The 22,670-nt window shown below is 33.8% G+C and overlaps 1 protein-coding gene across 1 annotated transcript in view; it reads left to right on the top strand.

Moving 5' to 3' along the window:
- The window catches only part of Msr1 (macrophage scavenger receptor 1), a 63,335-nt gene that overhangs the window by 13,990 nt on the left and 26,675 nt on the right, over nt 1-22,670 (top strand). The window contains exons 4-8 of the mRNA XM_036166698.1: nt 4,333-4,742; nt 6,701-6,887; nt 10,864-10,944; nt 14,907-14,996; nt 19,140-19,193. Of these exons, the coding sequence (XP_036022591.1) occupies nt 4,333-4,742; nt 6,701-6,887; nt 10,864-10,944; nt 14,907-14,996; nt 19,140-19,193 (822 nt within the window). The remainder of the gene's footprint in view (nt 1-4,332; nt 4,743-6,700; nt 6,888-10,863; nt 10,945-14,906; nt 14,997-19,139; nt 19,194-22,670) is intronic.

The raw sequence follows: 22,670 nt of genomic DNA, 5'->3' as shown, positions 1-22,670 counted from the left end.
TAAAAGTAGCTATCATTTTATCATTTTACCTCATTTACTATGCCCAAGCACTGGGCTCTAAACTTTCAGCATATTATCTTAATATATCTTTACAATTACGCTTTCAGCAGACACTATAATTATCTTCATTATCCACACCAGAAAACTGAAACTCCTCAGTAATGGAGCATGTGTTCCCATCTATGACTTTTGTGTCCTAACCTCTCTTGTTCACTGGCTCCCATTGTAATGTGGTTATTATAATAAAACATGATTGTCCAGAAAAAAAAAAAATACCATGAAAATAGAATTGTCATAATGTTATCCAAGAGATTATCTCTATAAAAAAACCACAAACAAACAAGCAAAACACAAAAACAGCTCCTGTTTTAGCCATTAAAAACACAGAAAACAAAATCCAAACATAATCAAAGTAAACAACAAACAAATGACAGCCATTGAATAAAGAGAGCTGAAGTTTCTAGTAATGTAGGTTCCTCATGAACAAAATTATCTATATGTTGTCCATGTATACATGCTTATCTGCGATGTGAAATACAGATTTGAATGGTGTCCTTGCTTGGTGTCATCAAATATACACCAGGTAGAATTTGAATAAATTCCATCTCTTTATGTAAACCGCAGTCTACAGAGCCTACAGGGCTCTAATAGGCCCTGATCAAGGGAGACAGAAGCCTGAAAAGTATCCATGACTCTATTCAAGTTCAAAATTCTTGGGCCATTAGGAAATATTACAAAGTAAAATATCTGCTCTGGAGTAGATAGTAACTGATCTGTGATTTTCTGTTCCTTAAAATTACAGTAGGAACCTATTAAGACAGATAGGAAATAGAATGGTCCCATCTTATAAATTAATACCAATACCAAATTCACTAGATTATCATGTACCAACAACAGGTAATTTAAAGCATTTATAACTCTTAGTACCAAATCACAATGTCTTTCAAAGAAGGGTTAAAATGCATTGCATACATAGACACGATATGAAAAGATTACAATTGTAGAATGCTGAAAGTAATGTTACAACACATGAATTGATGGCTGGAGAAAAATGGTGAACATGGAGCTATTCAAATTTAAAGTAGCTTGTATGTGAAAAGTTGTGTGATTATTTTCATGGCCTGCTTTCTATGATATCTTTCTTAAAGAATGTGAAGTATTCTTGACAGAAAATAACATCGTAAGACTAGAGCAGGACAAAAAGATATATTCTAGAATGGATGCATACGAATGCCTACTGAAATGTAAATTATTTTTTAAAAATATAAATTTTGGATAGGAAAAGATATTACTAACATGAAAGCATAAACCTGATAAGTAGAATCAAATATCACCAACTCCCTAGGTATTTGTATATGCCATAAAAGTTAGACTTATTTCTGTGTAAAATAGAGATTTTACAGAATGACATCTCTCCAGAAACAAGTGAAAAGAAGTATACCTTTGAGAACATAATCTTATATTTAACATTTGTAAAATCTTCCTTTTGCTTCTTCCAAACCCTGTCATAAACCCTCCCTACTCTCCTTAAAATTAGTGGTCTCTTTTCACTGTTGTTTTACATGCATATATGTATATGCTCACACACACACGTATTCTTAAAATATAACCCGTGAAGTCTGCATAATGTTACTTGTATGTATGTTTCCAGGATTGGCTGTTTGGCACTGGTTAACCTGTTGGTCCTCCTTGGGAAGGACCACCCCTCCTGCCATTGAATATGTTTTATTTATTCAGTTGCCTATAGTTCTTTACATAAAGTTGAGACCTCATGGACTTTTCAATTTCCATGTTCGTATGTCCATTGGTTGTATCCTTGTGGCATTCTTTATGTATCTGTATTATAAGGATGTAATCTCTACTTTAAATTTTTTCTCATCTATTTAATTTGCTTAGATAGTTAGTGTCCAACTATCTGTTGCCGTGATAAGACACCATGACCAAGGCAACTTATAAAATAAACATTAGTTTGGGCTTAGAGTTGCTCTAACTAGAGGGTTAGAATCCATGACCATCACAGCAAAGAGAATGGGAGGAAAAAGTCAGTCATGGTTCTCAGAGCTCACATCTTGAGACAAAACCTTGAAGAAAGAACTAGAATGGCCCAAGTCTTTAGAAACTTCAAGTCCTGCCTCTATTGATGTACCTCTCCTACAAGATCACACTTCCTAATCATTCCTAAACAGTTACACTAACTGTGGAACCAAAAATTTAAATATGTGAGTGTTTGGAGTCCATTATCATTAAGACTGCCACTGTTAGATAGTTATTTCTGTAGTCTGGATTCTAAGGTTTGTACATGCATGCCCAGCAAACACCATCTAGCTAAGCACTCCAGTACTCAAGTGAACCATTTTTAAACAAAGCAGAGCTCACACTAGTTTCATTTATTATTGAGACAAGAAATATTCTGTTTTTAAAATAAATAAGTAAAGCCTTTACTTCCAACTCATGTGTACATTGTCAAATTAAAATCATAGTTCACAAAACTTTTTGCAAAATCAGATCTATTCTTCCTATTCTGATAAATACTTATTAATTTACTGTGTAAACTAAAGCTTGTTTTCAAACCAAAATTCTATGAGGAAGAAAGTAGGGCATAGATCAAGTTAAGTAAAGTACAAACTGCTAGGTTTACAGAGACAATTCAATTCAGGAAAGATTTTATGTTACACATTATATTAATATATTTAGTATATTTTATTAATTGATTTACCTAAGTAATATATTCATACTATATATAGCTAATATATAATTATAATGGAATTAATTAATAGTAGGAATGTAGATGATAGGTTTGGTTCAGTGTAAACACAAAATTGATGATAATATTGTGTAGATTTTTCTTTGTGTTATTTAATTCTCAAAAACTCTCTAACACTGGTTGCACTAAAAATTCGACAATTTCAGGTGCAGGCACACATTTCAGTATTTCTAGCCATATGGAGATACATTTTTCCTTCTCTATGATGTCATAAGTGAAAAAGTCATACATCAAACATAACAATGTAAAGGAAGTGTGCAGATAAAAATATTTACATAGTCACTTATACTTTGTTCATTTTCCTAGAATATCTTATATCATTACAGACTAGTGATAAAAATATTTTAATATTTGTTTTTTATATAATTGCAATTTATGGAATTTTCATCTTTAATTCCAATGTTTTATTTCCCTTTAGTTTTCTTTATTTCATAAATTATACAGAGTATCCTTCTATGCCATTCTGAAAGGATAAGTAGCTCATTTTGAGAACACAAGCCCATTTAGAAATATGTATCAGCAGCTCATTATGGTCCCCAAATTCCACTGAATAGATATTCTTGAAGATGTGATTCATCACAAGACTGATTCTTTAAATAATAAACGTGTTACTGAAAACAGAGGTAAACTTAATTTGGGGAATTTCTAAGCAAATCTGGCAGATCCACCATAGGGTAAAATATACTTATCAAATTGTTTGGTAGAAAATTATTAACAAAAAATAAAAGGACAGTTTTTAGATTCTATAATTCCAGGACTGGGGAGGCTACAGCAGAAGAATCATGAGTTTGAGGTTAGCTTGGCTGTGTAACAGCTTCAATGCCAAGCTGAGCTATATAATGAAACTTGTACCACAAACCAATTAACATAACAATTATGTTAATTGAAACAAACATGATTTGATAGATATACAACGAGATATTAGGCTTTAGTTCAGATTGCTAATACATATGGTAAATTTGTTTTCACATTTTTTCTATACTTAAATGTTTTACAGTGGATGAAAATATTATAATAAGCACAATGCATTTTTAAAGAGAACAAACATATTTTCTTAATTTCTTTCTTGACTAAGGTGGCCATTTTTGATAGTGTCAATAATGAATCAACAGTTTACCAATACTGTGGATGGCATTAGTCTTCTGCTTATCCTGTGTACTGTTTGTTGTAATTGTCATCCTAATATAACTATGTCCCACAGGCTTATTCCAGAAGAGCGGCCTAACGTGCTCTTATTTTCAATTAACAATAGTCCATGGAGTAGCATGCAATACATACCAGTATGCAGAATTTCTCTAATTGGCAAAGAAAACACAATGGCCAAGAAGACTAATGAGCAACAAATCAGAAAGTATGATCTATACTGGAATAAATTCTAACATAAAAAAACATAAAGGTGACTGTGCAATTCATATTAACATGTTGAATGTGATCATTGCAAAATATATTCTTGATTTAGGCTAGTATTCAACATATTACAATGGAATGAAATGCAGAGACATAGAAAGGAATGATGAGTACAAAATTATATAGGCTATGATTTGATTTATTTTTATTTAAATATGCAGCCCATCTTATGAATTGGGAAATGAAGAACTGCTTAGTTGGTTCAATTAATGCAAGTGATGCATCTCAAAGTCTGATTGGAAAAGAAAATACCAGTAAAGCTGAAAGGAGATTTACAGTTGCCTTGGAACACATGAAGGACATGGAAGAGAGAATCCAAAGCATTTCAGACTCAAAAGCCAACCTCATAGAAGCAGAACGCTTCCAGAATTTTAGCATGACAACCGACCAAAGACTTAATGATGTTCTTCTGCAGTTAAGTTCCTTGATTTCATCAGTCCAGGAACATCAGAACTTACTAGATGAAATCTCCAAATCTTTGCTGATTCTGAATACCACACTACTTGATGTCCAGCTCAATACAGCAACACTGAATCACAAAGTCAGTGAGTCTACAGGGAAGCAGCAGGAGGTAGGCATTTCAGAATGCAATGGCATGGTTGCATTCTGGAGCTAAATTCCTCCAGATTCTGTTTCTTTAGGCAACTCAGAAAGCAGAAGGCACAAAACTTTTTTTCTACTTCACCTACTAATGTTCACTTCTCTGACAATCTAATAAAAGGTCTCTATAGATTTAACTGGTGCTTTTTCCAGACTCCCAGCAAAAGGGGAATATTTTTTTACTGGATCTAGACTCCGAAGGTATTTTCATGTTATAAATACCATTTATTGCCTTGTTAGACTACACCAATTATAAAATTTAGATTACCTGAGCATATCTGGAAAGGTAAATACCTGTATGTGTCAATTTTTGAATAATTTAATATTCCTTAGAATAATAATGAACTCTTCTAACAATAATAATAATTCCTTCTAACAATCTAATAACCTAATCTAATAAAGTAATTTAAGTACTTACATGATACCTTTTGAAGTAGAATTTTAAGTTAATTTATTTTGCCATTTCTAGAAGATATACACAGTTTTTACTGCACTGGTAACTAAAGTTAAAATCTGAAAATTATACACGTATTTTTAACATGAGTTCTTGATAACAGTGTACACTTATAATCATGCACACGTAAGATTCAATGTGCATTAAGTTATCTACTTCTGTTCAAGCTATGGCACGCATTAATCATCTAAAAAAAATAGCCACACAAAAAGCAGTACTGTAGAATGATCACATATCCATCTTCTTGCATACTGCCAAGAGAAAAATATGTTAGGATAGTTGTTAATAATGATTCCTTCTAGGCAAGATGGAAAAACTTTAGACTGAAAGAACTATATGGTCTGAGAAAAGACTCAGTACAGAAGCAAACAACTGTAACATGCAGACATATGAACAGAGGTTGTGAAACAATAAATGTTTATTTATCCAACTAGTTTGTGGGTTAAACCCAGCCCATGTACTATAATTTATGACCTTGGTTCCAGATCATTTTATAGCTAATTCTGGCTAAAATCTGGATTGATTTGTCCTTCTGAAAGAGAAGTTAAGAACAGAAGGAAAAGAAAACATTAAAAAAATACAAACATTTGTCTTATGATTCTATTTTTGTTGAGTGATCCCAGTGGTTTCTTTTCATTTAAAAACTAAATGTTTGGCTAAAACTTCACCACCCATGTAAAAAAAAACTATATATTGTAAAATATCCAAGATTTGGGATCCTTATGTGAAAACATTACAATTAAATCACACTATCAAGCTGGGTGGTGGTGGTGGTGCACGCCTTTAATCACTTGGGAGGCAGAGCCAGGAGGATCTCTGTGAGTTCTAGGCCAGCCTGATTTACAGAGTGAGATCCAGGACAGGCACCAAAACTACAGAGAGAAACCCTGTCTTGAAAAAACAAGCAAAATATTACAATGTCAAAAATAAAAGATCAACCGAAAAATTACTCTTGATGTTATTTTCAGATGAGATATTATTGCTCTGAAGATCAGCTCAGTGGTGGAGTGATAGTATAGCAGACAGAAGACCCTGTGTCCAACCCAGCACCACAAAACAAGCAAGCAAACAGAACACTATTGCAGCAACAAATACTCCTGCAATTTGATTTTTGAGATGATAATTTAATTATAATTCTCCCTTACTTTCCTCCCTTGATGCATTTATATCTCTATGACAAGATGCTATTTTTAATTTTCAGTATTTGACATTTGTATTGGGGAATAGACCCATTCTTAGATGTCTAGTCCACTGATTTTGTTTTGACTCAAGATCTTAATGAACCATTTAGCCAAAGGAAAAAATGATTTGCAGCCAGAGAACTACAATTCTGAATACTCGTTTTCTTATTCTTCTCTTGTAACACTTCCCCAATGCTACGTGCTTTTAAAACATCCAGATTTCAAAAACTCTGTGCACTTCCATATGTCCTAATCATGTGCAAGAAAGGTTGCGGTGCTTACTGTGTTTTACAGGACATCAGTAAATTAGGGGAACGTGTGCTCAACGTGTCAGCAGAAATCCAGTCTGTGAAAGAAGAACAAGAGCGTGTGGAACAGGAAGTAAAACAGGAAATGAAAGTACTGAATAACATCACTAATGACCTCAGACTGAAGGATTGGGAACACTCACAGACATTGAAAAACATCACCTTAATTCAAGGTAAGACATCTTGTCCCCAAAATGAGATGTTAAAATGTATCATTACATACAGATGTTTGCTATTTGAAATTCTGCCATTTAAAGTAAATGGTTTTTGAGGATGCAGTTACTATAAATGCACAGAAGAACATTTAATTTGACACCAGTCATGCATGGTAAGGTCACCCACACCCTAGAATTACTAAAAGAGAAATGCAAATCCAGATGTGGTGTCTCAGCACAGGGAAGGATGAGGCAAGAGACCACCACAAGTTTGAGGCAAGACTAGGCTCCGCAATGAGAGCTTGCCTCAAAAAATAAAAAAGAGAGGACCATATAAGCATGAAAAATCTCTTTACTTCTTATCTGACTATACTTTTGGTTAGAGACACCTCTTGAAACGTTCAAAATAATCATAGATATACCAGTATCTTCTTCAGTTCCAATGAATCTTACTCATCTTTTGGCAAGCATCAATCAACTATATCTATATTTTAGATTTTAGTTATTTTCATTTTATGGGTATTTTTCTATAATTTTAACTTTTTGGTCTGTGTTTTTAAAGTTTATTTCCTATAAATATGGTTGTTTTTAATAATACAATCTGGCAATTTCTTTTCCTTGTATCTATTTCTACTACTTTATTTTGTGTTGGTTTTTTTTTTCTCTTTTTCCAGTTTGATTTACATCTCTCTTGCTTTCCTGTTCTGTTTTTGTATTATTTTTATTGAATTTATCTCTTCTTCAGAGTTACCAAAGAGGGTTTGGAAACTATGATTTACTCCACTTGTCTTGATTGCTGTTGAAATGTGTTGTAATGTATGTTAACACTGGTCAGCATCTTAAAAGATAACTGAGTTGAATAGGGAACTGAAAGTGCTTTTCTTCATGACACACTCCCTTTCCCCTCTTTTTGAGATTACAGTTCATGATATGAACTTTTACAAACCAGAGTTCAGTCTATATTATTCAACTTACTTTTTATGAAAAGAATTTATTCTGATAGCCAATTAGTCCTATAAAAGTTTATGTCATCCTCATCTTCTGGGTTATCTTCCTTCTGCATAAAATAAATGATGTGGAAGTCCATTTAGCCAAAGTCAGTGGTATGATGTTGATGTCATTTTCTTCCCTATTTTTCTTTATTCTTGATTTTTCCCTATATCTTACTCTATACACATTTTTATGTCCACAATTATTTTGGTTATGTTATGAGGATAATAATTGATAGAGATTTAGCTTCTGAATTCCAAACGTTTGTAGATGCTCATCTGTCTTATGTAAGTGGCCCAGTATTTACTCCCTATTCTGTATACTTTGGATGACTGCTGAGTTATTTACTATAACTAATGAAAGGAACATGCTTTGTGATAGTTGCTCTATAGTGTTTCTTATATTTTTGGTTGTGAGCGTAGCCTTTAATGGCTGAGCCATCTCTCCAGCCCACTGAGCCATCTCTCCTGCCCTACAGTATTGGTGAAATTATTAAGGCCAATCCACGTAGTTAAAAGGGAGGTTTATTTTGTGGGGTAACTTACATATGAAGGGATAGGTTGTAGGGTCTGGCAAAGGTATCACGCAGTCCGGTGGTGCTCCCTGGAGAACTCTGCTGGGTCTACCTCCAGCATCCAGCGTCCCAGCAACAAGAGAGAGACCTCCTCTCCATCCTGGGTCGTTTGCTTCCTCCTCCGCCCCGCCTTGTGGGTGTGACCATTACCTAAGCCTCAATGGGGGTTGGAACTTCCAGGCCAATGCTGGGATGGCTATCCACCACACTACAGTGTCTCTAAGGGAATGAAGAAAAGAAAATAACAGACATGTTTACACAGATACCATATTTTTACAATTCAGTGCTAGAGCTCAAGCCTAGGACCTTGGACAGACTGGGTTGACACTCTACCACTAACCTCCCCTAGTCTTCTGGTTTTGTTTGTAATTTTAATTTTTTTTTTTTTTTGTAGGAAAATTGCTTAAAACTGTAGGTGTAGAACAAAAAGATGTCCCAGTGTATTTTGGATAAATTATTCCTGTGGAATTTGGTTTTCTTTACCTTCATTATTCATCTCTCTATAATGTCTGTGATCTCAGCAATCTGAGCTTTGGATGGAGAATTTTTGGATTAGATAATTGTTGTAATTCCATAAGATTTGACTTAAGATTATGGTCAGTTTGTAAACCATTTCCACTTTCATATCCCTCCCACCCTCCATCCTTCCCTCCCTCCTTTTCTCTATGCCTTCCTCTTTCCCTTTCTTCTTTCTGAAGATTCAGCCCAGGTGCTTGCTAGGTTTCACCCTAGTTTCTAGTTTAATTCCCTTTTAATATGACTTCTTCACAGTTCTTTCTCCTTCCTCTATACCTAAAGTCCAATTGGACTATCTCATTCTGTCTCCCATGTCCATTAAGTTTTATTTCATGATTTCAATATTTCCTTTATTAATAATTAGATTAGAATTTAATAACCACATGAGATTTTTCTTTACCTTATACTAGTTTAAGACAAATAAGAAGTAGGGTCATCCAAATTTTAGCATCAATGGAACTTAAAATCAGCACATATAAACTATATGGTATAATTTTGCTTATTCATTGCTAGTTTACTTATTATTAAGTTTCTCTTAATTATTTATTTATTTGTACAGGGATTCAATCTGATGGCTTATGCAGGCTATATGCAACCTCCTACCCCAATTTATACCTTTGGTCCTTTTTTAATATTCACAATTTATCAAATATAAATGTATATTTACAGCCATACTATTATATAGTAAAAAAAATGATACTTTCAAATTGAAAGAAAATAAGAAATGATAGATTCCCGTTAATGTTTATCTCTGGGTATATGAAATAGGTACATGAATGAGTGATCATGTGGCTGATATTTGTGCTGGTGAAAGCTTGTTGCTGGGGTATTTTCCATACTACTCTACTGTGTAGCTCACATACAGTGCATGGCATGCACACCCATTCCTTTATTCATTAGCACATTAAGACACATGGCAAAGAAAAATCTGGATTAATCAACCTTTGAATAATTGGATGCCTCCATTGTGCGTTTCAATCTATATCCCATACTTTAAAAATCCAAAATCAAAATCTTGACTCTTAACCAACATGTACATCTTCATTCTCAAATCTGTTGTTTTTCTTTTCTTTTTGTAAATTGTACCATTCTTCAAATAGTTTCTTGCTCCAAGCTATTTGTCATTTGTCTCGTATTCTCTTTCTCTAGAAAGATCATGCACAAGTCCTCTTCAATTTTTAAATACAATATTTTAATAAGATTTATTAGTATCTCTCTTAAAACTCCTAATATAAGCCACCATTCTCCAGTTTTGTGTGTTGTGTCAGCCTTGCAATTGGTTTACATGATCTATATTTTACTTATTCTACCAAGAAAAAGAATGGCTTAATTTTATCAGAACACAGTTGACAGTCTTTAAGATTTTTTAAGTTAAAATATAATTACATTAATTTCTTCCATTCTATTTCCTTCCTCCAACTGTTCCCATGTACCCTACTTTCTGCAATTCAAATTCATGGCTTCTATTCCTTCAGTTGTTGTGACATGCACATAAACACACACACACACACACACACACACACACACACACACACACACACATACACACATAGGTATGTATATTTATCTCCAACAAGAGAATTATAAGCATAAGTTCTTAATGTGTGCACAATATTGATGTCATTTTGTGCTATTAAAGTGTCCCTTTCTCTGTTACCAGGTTCTCAGAACCTAGTAAAGTGTTAAACTCACAAGAATATTTATATGATTTAATTTGAAAATATGAAATCTTTCTCAGATGAGACCATTGCAGTTCTCAACAACAGAGTACTTAGCCATCTAGGAATGTCAGTGTTCTTCATTATATGTTAATGCACAGCAAATAGAAATATTTGGATTTCTATATAACTATTTGATAAATAATAAACTTACCTATGATTTATAATTATTGTCAGTACTTGTGATTTTTTAAAGGGCCTCCCGGACCCCAAGGTGAAAAGGGAGACAGAGGACTCACTGGAAAAAGTGGTCCACCTGGCATTCCAGGTTTTATAGGTAAGGATATAGTAATCAATTAATTATATACCATGAGGTTGAATGATGTGTATCCATGTTTGCATTAAGGAGAAAATATCTATTTCATATTTTCTGTGGTGTATGTGTGTGTGAGTGTTCATAAATCTTCTTACATGCTGGGAAATATAATGTATTTTAGCATCCTAATCACACAGCAAATTGAATGGTAAGCATTAATTCACTTAAAATATTTTATTATTTTATATGTATGGATGTTTTAGTTGCATATATGTCTATACACAGTGTACATGCCTAGTATCTTCTTAGATGTGAAAAGGGTATCTTATCCCAGAGAACTTGAGTGACAGATAATTGTTAGTTGCCACATGGGTTCATGTGTCCTCTAGAAGGAATCAAACATAGGTCCTCTAGAAGAGTAGTCAGTGCTTTTAACAACTGGGTCATGTCTCTAGCCAAAGCACTGATTATTGATTTTTTGTAGAATACTTAATGTTTCAGAGTTACTACATAAGGTTGTTTATGAGTCTGAAGGCTTCCAGGGGAGACCATATATAGTATATAGTGCACATAAAACTATTACTTGAAGGAGAACAAGAAAATTGCCTTCACATTGGATTGATTTGCAAAATATGATTTTTCAAGATACATAGATAAATTCATGAGACTATAGTTCTTGCATATTCCTTGACTGCACTATACTGTTTAAACTTGCAGAACCAAGAAGTAAATAAAGGAGAGAATATCAGTGACTTTTGTCTTGGCTGTCAGCCACTCTCTGTATTGTATTTTATGTCGAGAAAAATTGTTCTGAATTATTTTCCTCTGAGGATGTTGTAGGCATGAAAGCAGTGTTTTGAAAGAAGATAATGGAAGACACAGAAAAGGAGAGAGAACATGAACTTTCTTTGCTCAAAAAAAAAACAAAAAACCAAAACCCTGAAACCAACAATAACAATAATGTGATTGTCACACCATTCAAATGCCATCCTTTGCAAACAAATTCCCTGCATAGTATTTGAAAGTAAAATAGACTGAATGGTCTAAACACAATTAGAAAGGCTGACTGGCCAGAAATTTACCTAAATGCCTTGGATCCCATCTTAGTTTTCCCCTTTAGATGAAATAAATGTTCTTCTTTTCATAAATATTTTGACTAGCCACATTTACATGAGGGAAAAATACCCAAAGCTGAAAAGTGTGAATAACATCTATCATACAAGTACATCTTTTTTTTATCTTATACTTAAAAGAAAATGGCTTTAAAATCTTTATCTGTCATCTATCTCATATATATATATAGTGTGTGTGTGTGTGTGTGTGTGTGTGTGTGTGTGTGCATCTTTCTGTAAGTAGTGTGTGCTTTTGACAATAATGACAAATAAGTATTTTTATCCAGCAAAGTCCGTCTTCTTGTTGAAGGCTCTACACATCTTATGAAATATGCATTAATCTCTTAAGTAGGAGAAGCAACCAATGTTATTGTATCTGCCCAAGCCACTGTCACCAAGATCTATAAGAAGCTGCCCCCTACTATGAAGCATAATTGCTAAAGCCCCATAGTGTAAACACGGAAAGTCAGTGTGGCCCATGATTTTCTGTACAAGTATTGCCTTGAAAGCATTATTCCCAGTTTCTGATCTATGGATATGTGAGATAGAACGGGATTTGAACTTTTCAGCTTTTATTAGTAGTATAAACAGACACCAAGTCAAACTAATATACCGTGTCTGAGTCTGAAGTCAAGAAAGAATGCTGGTCTCAGCAGCAGCAGCAGCAGTAGCAGCAGCAGCGGTATCTATAAAAACAGCAGAGTAAACACAGTGAAGAGCAAAGTCAGGCAGCAAGCAGTCCTAACTAATCCTCATTGCTATTTTATTACTGCTGTGTTGTTGTTGAAAGGTGGAATGTACTCCAGGAGAGGATCTTCCTCCTTGGTTAATTCTTCTTAGACATCTGACCCTCTGACCCCAACACAGACAGGAGCTTCTGTTTTAGTCAAATTCCGGATCCAATCAAGTTGGCAGTCAAGATAAATAATAACAACAAGGGTTTAGTTTATTTCTGATGACACTGCTCATTTACACAAATAGACACAATGCAGTTTCCTCAAATAACAGCTAATTATTTATTTGTACCTGGTAATAATACCCCTTTTAGGTAGAGAGTTGATATTTAGTTTGATGCATAACAACTACATCAAACTATCCAAACTACAAAACAGATAGAATTCTTCCCCACTTAATTGCTATATTATGCTCAGTGTTCTGTCTGGTTGCTTCAAATTTGATACCCAAATCAGGAACTATAGATAGATGATGATCAACCATAATTCTGCCTTCACCAAAGCCCCATATATAAAACCATTTAACTCATTAAACTCAGCCTAACAAACACCTACTCCCACAGCCATGATAGGAGTATCTTAGAAACTTTAGTGGTTACCCTAGGGGCCAATTAATTATTACACATCCTCTAGTGTGAATAGTAGATTAAAATTTACTTTTTCTTGAGGTGACATAATAATAGTAATTCATTTTATGGTACCAGTGCCTTGGAAATATGTCGCATGAATGTTCTATTGCTTTTTACTCCAAAAATATATACTGGGCATATGTGGCATGTAATAACATGTCGAGAACAAAGAAGCAGCTGTAGTGTCTGCCTTCATGGAGATCGTAAGATGATAAATTACGTCCTATTAGTAAACAGTTCTGATGATATTGGTTAGTTAATAATACATTGATGAGATCAGTGCTGCTTGTGATGCCTTCAACTCACCATAACACTATTAGACTTCACTATCTGAGCACTTTATGGGGGCATCTTACATGCAAACCACATTCCTCAGTAACTGAAAGTACAGATGACAGGCTACATAAGGAAGGAATGTCTAAATGTCAGTTTACACAGGTAGAATAAGTTAAGCCATTTTAGACTGCATGCTAAAAATATCAACTGAATATACACTATTAGGTATACATGCAACATTTGGTATATATAGTGCAGTATATACATTATATACAGTACTCATTGCATAAATATGCAGATTTATAATAGCCAACCTTTACTATATAACACCATTTGTTTAGATTACATGCCTAATTTCTGTTAGAACAAACATTTTATAATGAGTTGAATAATATTTCTTAACTACTTGTCACTGTATATTTCTTAAACTTAACATTTTTAGAAGACAATTTATCAAGTTTTAGGTATACTTAAAAATGCACAGAATATTTTTCAGTAGACTAGATATATGTAAATTCTGCTTTCTGGATCTTGTAAGCAAAGGCAATATTTGTAAATTTTGACATTGAAGAAACAAGTACAATCAGTTTCTCATAACATGCCTCCATGGAGGTTCCAAATGAAATTAGATTAATGGGTTCTCAGTGAACTGAAAATAGCAGTGAAAGCAAGGTGAAACGAGACACAGACTGTTTCATGTTAGCTTATGTTAAATTTCTTACTCTCCAATAAATATTTTATTCCATAACAGTAGCTTTTTCTACATATGGAGTTTTTATAGTCATCATATAGATAAAAGCTAAAATATTGATAATTTTCAGATTTCATTGTGTGTGTATATATTTCATACCCATAAATAATTCAAGTTTGTGGTGTTTAAATAAATACTTATTGATACTTCTTATTACTTGTATTGTGTTTTTACTAATGTGTATATTAAAAGTTCAAGCTTCAAAAATTTACATACTAGTTACAGAAATATCTGTCGCTTGAACTTTTCCGATTGATGGTAGTAGCTTTTTTAGTTTACTGACAATGTGCTTTTCATTGACTATACCATACTCATTGCAACATGTTTATGTTATTTATTATATTATGTTTCAACTGAATGCATGAATGACAGGAAAAATGTCATACTCTCTTCAGAGACTCACTTACTTGATTCATTGGCTGCTCAAATATGTTTAAAAATGAACTGCTTGCCATTTTTGTTTTCTTTATTAACTATGCAGGTCCTCCAGGCCTTAAAGGTGACCGGGGCAACATAGGCCTCCCTGGAAATCGAGGATACCCAGGGGCACCTGGAAAGGCGGGGAGGTCAGGTATTGTATTGCTATTCTTGTTATCACAGAATATACAAATCAACATTGAATCATTGATAATGTTTCTAAAATACTCACATAACAAATAAATTTTCCACATAGAATAGCAGCACTTACATAGTTAAATTTATATTCTAAAATTGATTGAAAATAATTTTTGCCCGTCAGAGGAAATTTCCTATGCTCCAAAAGAAAATAGTTCTGAACACAGGTCATATCAGCACACACACACACACACACACACACACACACACACACACACACACTCTATAAATTTTATAAGATCATAGCTCCCAATGAAGAATGCTCTCTACCATACAGTAAGTACAGTTGAAAGACTATCAAAGATAAAAAAAGAAGCAAACAGTATAAATAGACTTATGAACACAGTTGGCCAAACCTTGGTAAGTCCCAGTCGAAAAAGTATTTATAACAAAATAAATGGATTTATTTTACTTACTAGTGCATAATAATCAACATTGTACAGCTAACAATTGTTATTACCACTGATTCTATGAAAAGACTGTTATTGGATTTTGTTCTTTGTACAACAACATTAGTAGGGAATAATCTTAGTTTTCCAATTTCAAATCAAAGTAATACAAAGAGAATATAGTCCATATTGTTAAGGTAGTTTAAATATATTTTAGCACTTCTAGGTTTATAGGAAAATGTCAAGGAAGGCATACAGTTCTCATACACCCTTCATCAAATAAACATCTGTCTTTACTTATAACACCTTGCCTTGATGGAACATTTGACACAAGTATTAAACCAATAGTGGTTCATCATTATTAGCAAAAGTGAGGACATTGAGGTTCACTCAATGTTCAATATTGTATGAAATCTGACAAATTTTATCTCTACCAGCATTACAGAATAGTCTCTTAGTACCAAGGATACCCTGTGTTCCACCTAAAATACTATGAACTCTCCACCCGACCTCTACCACCCTTCCGTATATGAATGGATAAACAAGCTGTGAAGAAGGCAGAAAATAGAATCATAATTAATGAGGAAGAGAAATGGATTATCACGCCACAAAATGATGTGGAGAAATTGTAAATGCATATTGCCAACTGAAAGAAGCTGGTCTGAAAATACTAAAACTGATTATTCTTACTGTGTGCATTTCTGGAAAAGGCAAAGTTATGGAGACAGGAAATACATCTATGGTTGGCAGGTGTCTAGAAGAGGGGCCATTTTGGTTAGGCTGATAGTGGGGTATTCTTGGTACTGGGCTCTTCTGTGTACAACACTGTAGTCACACGACTCTTCCTAAGAGTGGAATTCAAGAAGATTTTTTTTAATAAGTAAAAAACAAGCAAATTATAATATGATAAAACAACCAAACAAGAAAAAAGAGCCAAAGAAAAAGAACAAGACACACACACACACACACACACACACACACACACACACACACACACATATATACAGAGACACATATATCTGCATACACGGAGTTCCATAAAAACCTCATTCTGGAAGCTATACTATAAATACAAAGGACCTGTAAGGTTAAGGAAAAAAAATCCTTGACATTATGAGACAAAGAACTCCCAAAGATGCTGTTGAGTTTGTATTGTGTTGACTGTCTCTTTTTTCTTTTAAAAAATATTTATTCATGCATTTTTATGTATATTGGTGTCTCCCCTGCATGTATGTTTGGAAAAAATGCAATAGATGATAGATAGATAGATAGATAGATAGATAGATAGATAGATAGATAAAGAGGAGTAGAAGAGGAAGAGGAAGGGAAGGAAAAAGAAGAACTTTGGAAATTGAGTTTTATATTGTGGCTCTTTCTCTGTGAAGAATAGAATTGACGAACCATAAATGTCTTTAATCCTCTCCTCCCATTTACATTTTTAGATATTTAAACCTATCTTCTTGAACAATCTGAAAATTTGGCAATACTCTTCATTATATTAAAATATAAATGTTGGGGTCTTTTGTGTTACTTAATTATTTTGGCAGTTTAATGGAACCTGAAATAATTCACTCAGAATTAAGAAGTACATTTACTGATACAAAAGACAATTGCATTAGTAACTTGAGAATTAATAGTTATCTTCATAGACACTGGCAAGTAATATGTAACATTTCATTAATGCTAAATAGTAAATGCTAATAATAAAACATCTAAACCATTTCAATTGACATATGCATTTTAAGTGCTTCAAGTCTCATTCTATTTTATAGAATGTATTGCAATTTTTTTTAGTTTGGTCAATTAGGGGCCAAAAATCTTCTCTAAGAGGTACATAAAAATATTCCAATCAGAAATGAAGACAAAATACAGAACTTCAAATTGAATAAAGTAATTCATATTAAAACCCTAAAATTAACTTTAAAATAATTATGCCATGAAATGAGGTTAACAGTACAAGCTCAAGCCACATAAAATCTCAGCATGCAATATGGTAGATGGACACAAAGTCTCATCATCACTGGGTAAATAGCTCTTATAATTGATATCTCCTGGGACAGGGTAGTAGAATCTCTTCAAGGGTATGACCTTTGGTATATCAACTAGATTCCACAGCAGGCTGCACATCCAAGAATATCTGGGCAACATAAATTGGACTTGATGGGTTAAAAACAAAAAGAGGACATGAAGTTGGGTAGGTAGGGAGGTGGGGGCGTGGATCTAAGAGGAGTTGGGGGAGGGAGGTGAATATGGTCAAAATATGTTGCGTGAAATTCCCAAAGAAATTGTGTTATAAAAGGAAATAAGATGAGTTGTCAAAGTCCTTTTCTGTCACTTATTGAGTATAAAATAATAGACATCAGAGTCTAGCTAAGGTCTGAGAAGTGAAAAACAAAAAGCACAATAGAATTGCAGAAGCTGTTGTCTTATAAGCAAAATGCATTGTAAATATTGTGTCTACTTTTCAAAGCAAATGTGCAAAGTAAAGAATTATTTTCACCTCATGGAAGAATAAACCTTGGCTTTAAAAAGCTTAAAGGCCATTCTTGGTCCCAAACTTAACATGTGGTAGAGCAGAATAATTGAAAACAAATTTTTAAATCATTGATAATTTTCTATAGTCTGTGAGTCTTAAGCTGCATCTTCTAATACAGGTCAAATGGAAAGTTAAAGGGAAATCTGATACATTAAACAAGATTTTGTCTTTGAACCAAACAGCACTGGAGTCAGTCCTGTGTTAATGTTAAAAGATACTACTTGCAAGATAGGTATCTGATATCTGCTGAAAGAAGAATTAATGGTCAAACAGGACCTCTCTCACGGGATGAAATTGTCACCACAGAAATCTCCTCTTGGCCAATTAATTATCTCTCAAAAACCACTATTTACAATTCCCATATATATATATATATATATATATATATATATATATATATATATATATGAACCAAGAACAAGTTAGCAAATCATTTACAATGACCAATGATCAACATTTCCACATTCACTGATAAGTTTGAGTCACTGACCGACCCTTGCATAACACTTGGGCTACATCCTTGTATAAATGAGTGGGGATTCTCATATCCAAATGTGATTAGACTAGAGGGTTAAGGGACCAAAGAACATTTAGGAATGGAGTCATCAGAATTCCATCAGCCCCTGAACTTATGAAGTCCTAAAGTGTGTTCTGTCACAGAGAAATAAATAATGAGACATAAAATTAAATTTGTAATGGAAAAAATTAAGATTCAGGAAGAATTAGAAGATCCTGGCTATTGAATGTGGTAAAAGGTAGAGTCAGATAGAAGAAAATGAAAAATAATATGGAAAAATTATACTACATTTCAGTTTTGTGAAACGGGGACATATCACACCCTTGTAAATAATTTTAGATGATATAATACAAAAAGTATAATGGGGTTTCAAATGTTATCAGCATGGCATGATTATTATAATTAATTAACTATGAGTTGCTATCTTATTGTGTGGTGTCCCATTTCCATTTAAAGCAAGTTCTGTAGAGCTGGAGACTGTGGCTCAGTGGTACAGCATGTGTTTAGTACACACAGGCCTTGGGTACAGTCTCCAGAACTCCAAAATGAAAAAGAACAAAGAGAGATTCAAAGAAGGATGAGTCAGAGAAAGCGAGTGAGATACCAGCACTTCATGTTGAACTAATTTTTGTCTTTTGGTGTTTTTTTTTCTCTAAGGATATCCTGGACCTAAAGGCCAAAAAGGAGAAAAGGGGAGTGCAGGCATATCAAGTAAGTTTATGACTTCTTGTTTCCTGTATCAGTCTTTTAAAAATAAAGTTAGATTGTGATATTAGTGGTGTAGGCTTGAAACAAGTGTTGAGGGATTTAGCATTGAACTGCAGAGTTTCTATAGAAGCCAGCCACAGTTTTCTCCAAATAAAACATGCTAATTGAAGTAAAACAAATAGATTAGATTACATATCTCTTTCAAACTCATTATGCACTTACATTCTGTTTTTCTTCTTCTTCTTCTTTTTTTTTTTGATGAGCACTATTTTCTAAAGAAAAAAAAATCACACAGAAAATTGTCCAATTTTCAAGTCAATTTCTTCCCACTGAAGGGAAATCAAGCCTATGAATAGAAACAATCACAGTTCCCTTACACACTCATGAAAAGCTCATATATAGACACGTGGGCAACCTGAAGGCCTTGACAGAGTAATTCTCGGGCAGCTAGGGCTTTTGTTTTGTTTTGTTTTTACTAAACCCTTGTAAATGTCATATTCTCTATCCAATACTTTCCACCCTTCAAAGGAATAGATTCACATCAGGGAGCTTCATTAATAGAATGCAGACCTCTTGGTGAAATGCAGAAAACCTGGGTATCAGACATTAATAGTTACATAACAGCTGAGATGGCAACCATTTGCTAGGTCTTGTTATATGTATAAGATGGATATACTTTAATGTAATAATTGTAAAGAGGAATGAAGAACCCCACTTGGGTTTTTAAAATCAAAGTGCACCTGCGAGTCTACATGTAAAATGTATGTTGTGAGCATGGCCAGTGCAAGCCACAGCCACACCATCCTTGTTCAGGGCTCTGTTTTAGAGAGATCATGGCAAAGTCTTTATTAACAAAACCTTGATAGTTTTAGCTGTGAGAGTTTTTTAAAATATAGAATTAGTATTTCTTTGTTGTCACAAAAAGTTACTTTAACCTAATACCATGTACAGGTGGCACAATTAGACAGTATAAGGTTATGACTGGGATGATCCACTTCTGTCTAATTTAACTCTGATGATGTCAGAGTTGAACAACACGTAGGAGTGGTGGACTCCTCAGTACTTTTGTACTTCCTCCCCAGCTCCTATCAATATTAAGGCAACAGAAACACATTCCCTTGTCCACGTTTTCTTTCAGATGGCCACTTCTCTGCTGGATGCTTGTGAACAGCCCTTTATCTCCTTTTTCTTTCATCCCATATAATTTCAGTTTATCTCTTGCCAGCCCCCAGTCCTTAAGTCTCTGTGTATCTTTGTCTACGTCTTTATCTTCCCACACTTTTGTATAAAGTGTCCTGATCTCATCTCATTTCCCTTGAGGCTCTCTAGGAGCTTCAAAATGTCGAATGTAGTTGAGTGTGGCACATAAGGAACTTTTGCTACTTGAAATCTATATCTTAAAAATCCACACTGCTTTCTGTTTCCTGCAGCTTCTAAGTGCTTCTAATAATTTTTTGGCTAGGTCTAGAAATTTACATTACAAACTTAAATGGGTATTTTGCAGTTTGAGTACTTTCTTTGAGAAAACCATAAGAGCTATTTCTGTAGATGAGTATATACAGCCTCTTGATTCTTCTATATGTCTCCCTAGGGAGAATGCAAAGCCATTCTACAATACTCCAAAAGAAGAAATAATAATATGCCTACAATTTAACATAAAGGATCCTGGTTTTCTGTGTTTAATATGCAACCACATGTGCTTTGGCCTCTTTTCTCTCAGTGATAGACATTTTTCTAAATTACAGAGATACCACAATTACCACAAATTAGTAATTTATTTCCCTACTTGTCAATGGTCAATAAATTTTGTTTGCTTTGGTTTGGCTTTAGTAATCAATGTTACTTTCACATTTTATTTTGTGAGAATACTGTTAAATATAGGATTTGCTAGAAATAGATTCAATAGTTCAAATGTTATATGCATTTTACAATGAAGTCTTGCAAATGCCTCCAAAATGGGTCTACATCTACAGATTATTCTGTATGTAATTACTCAATTCTCCACATTTTAATTATGATCTTTAAACTTTGAATTGAATTAATTCAAGTACATTTTAATAATTCAGGCATTATTTAAACATAATAAAGTAATCCTGATTTCCTCTTTTACATATGTGTCAGGATCAGTATAACTCCCTGATCATATTGGGACAAGACCCTTTTAAGATCAGCTGGGTTGGGCAGAGCACTCCACTATCATCTCCTTAAAAGGCCTTTCACCTCTGGACAAGCCATCAGCACAACTGACTTCTGAGATCTTTTTGCAAGTCCTTCAAAATGAACTTGGTTGCTGTGTCATGTCATGCCTGGCTTCTAAACATGACTTCCTCTCCTGACTCTGGGTGCTGCTCGGGCACCCAAAGCCATATGTATACCATCATGCACTCTGTTCCAATGACCCTCATACCCTGTCACCCTTCACCTAGATGCACCCATGAGCTGACTATGGGATGTTCCTGCCTCTTTCAGACCTTCTACTGTTCACTCGTCTAATCTTGTGGAATACAATTTAATCCATCTGATTCTAGGAGAAACTACATGGATATTGTTTAACTATGGGTTATTTAAGCTCAAGACATTATTCTCAAATAGAAAAAGGGATAGAATAGAAGAAAATCTACCCATCCATTCGTTTATTCATTCAGTTAGCATAAGTTCATTGTATATGTTTCAGAGGCAGACATAACAATAAATATATTTTTTCTGACCTTATAGATATAAATATGCCAGTTATAAACAAACCAGAGAAAACTATCCTAGAAAAATGATAGAACTGTACAGACATTGAGAGGAGATAAATAATCTTAGTGCCTTTGTATATTAAAAATAACTTTATTTTTATTGTGTTTCACTCTCCTACCTTATTATTCTCCAAATCAAACCATATACATATATGAGAGAGATATTAAAGCAGAATTTGAATAATTTCTCAATACATTTGAATGAGAAACAAACCTAATACTTCAGTAATTGCCTATTCATTTCAAACAAAACATTTTGATCATGAAAAAAATCAATGTTTGTTTTTATTCTAGAAAGCTCTTTACATTTATTTGCATTTTATGTTTTAAGTGCATATACTGGAAAATAATACTGAAATCTAAGTGGAGATATTTTAAATAAGTTATAATAAGAGAAAATGCAAAACAGGGGAAGGAAAGAAAATAATATACAGGAATAATAAAGATACAATATCCCATGTTGTTTTCATGTTGTTGCCTCTCCATGAGCTAACAGATCACATTTCCCAGCATTTTCCTTTCTTTCATGTTTTAACACTAAACTCTAAGATCCACAGCATTAAGATCCATAGCAGTAGACTTCTAATTGTATGACTGTGTATATCTCACTTATTCCATTTTCTGATCTGCCAAATGATGTCACTTCCTACCTCACAGGGTTGTTGTGGGGACAAAATTATGTGTGTGAAGATGTCCTGTAAAATCTTAAAGACCTATAAAGTCATAGGAATGGTTCACA

This window comes from Onychomys torridus, chromosome 17 (assembly GCF_903995425.1).
Source record: "Onychomys torridus chromosome 17, mOncTor1.1, whole genome shotgun sequence".
Classification (NCBI taxonomy): Eukaryota; Metazoa; Chordata; class Mammalia; order Rodentia; family Cricetidae; genus Onychomys; species Onychomys torridus.
This window is presented reverse-complemented; position numbering and strand designations above follow the sequence as displayed.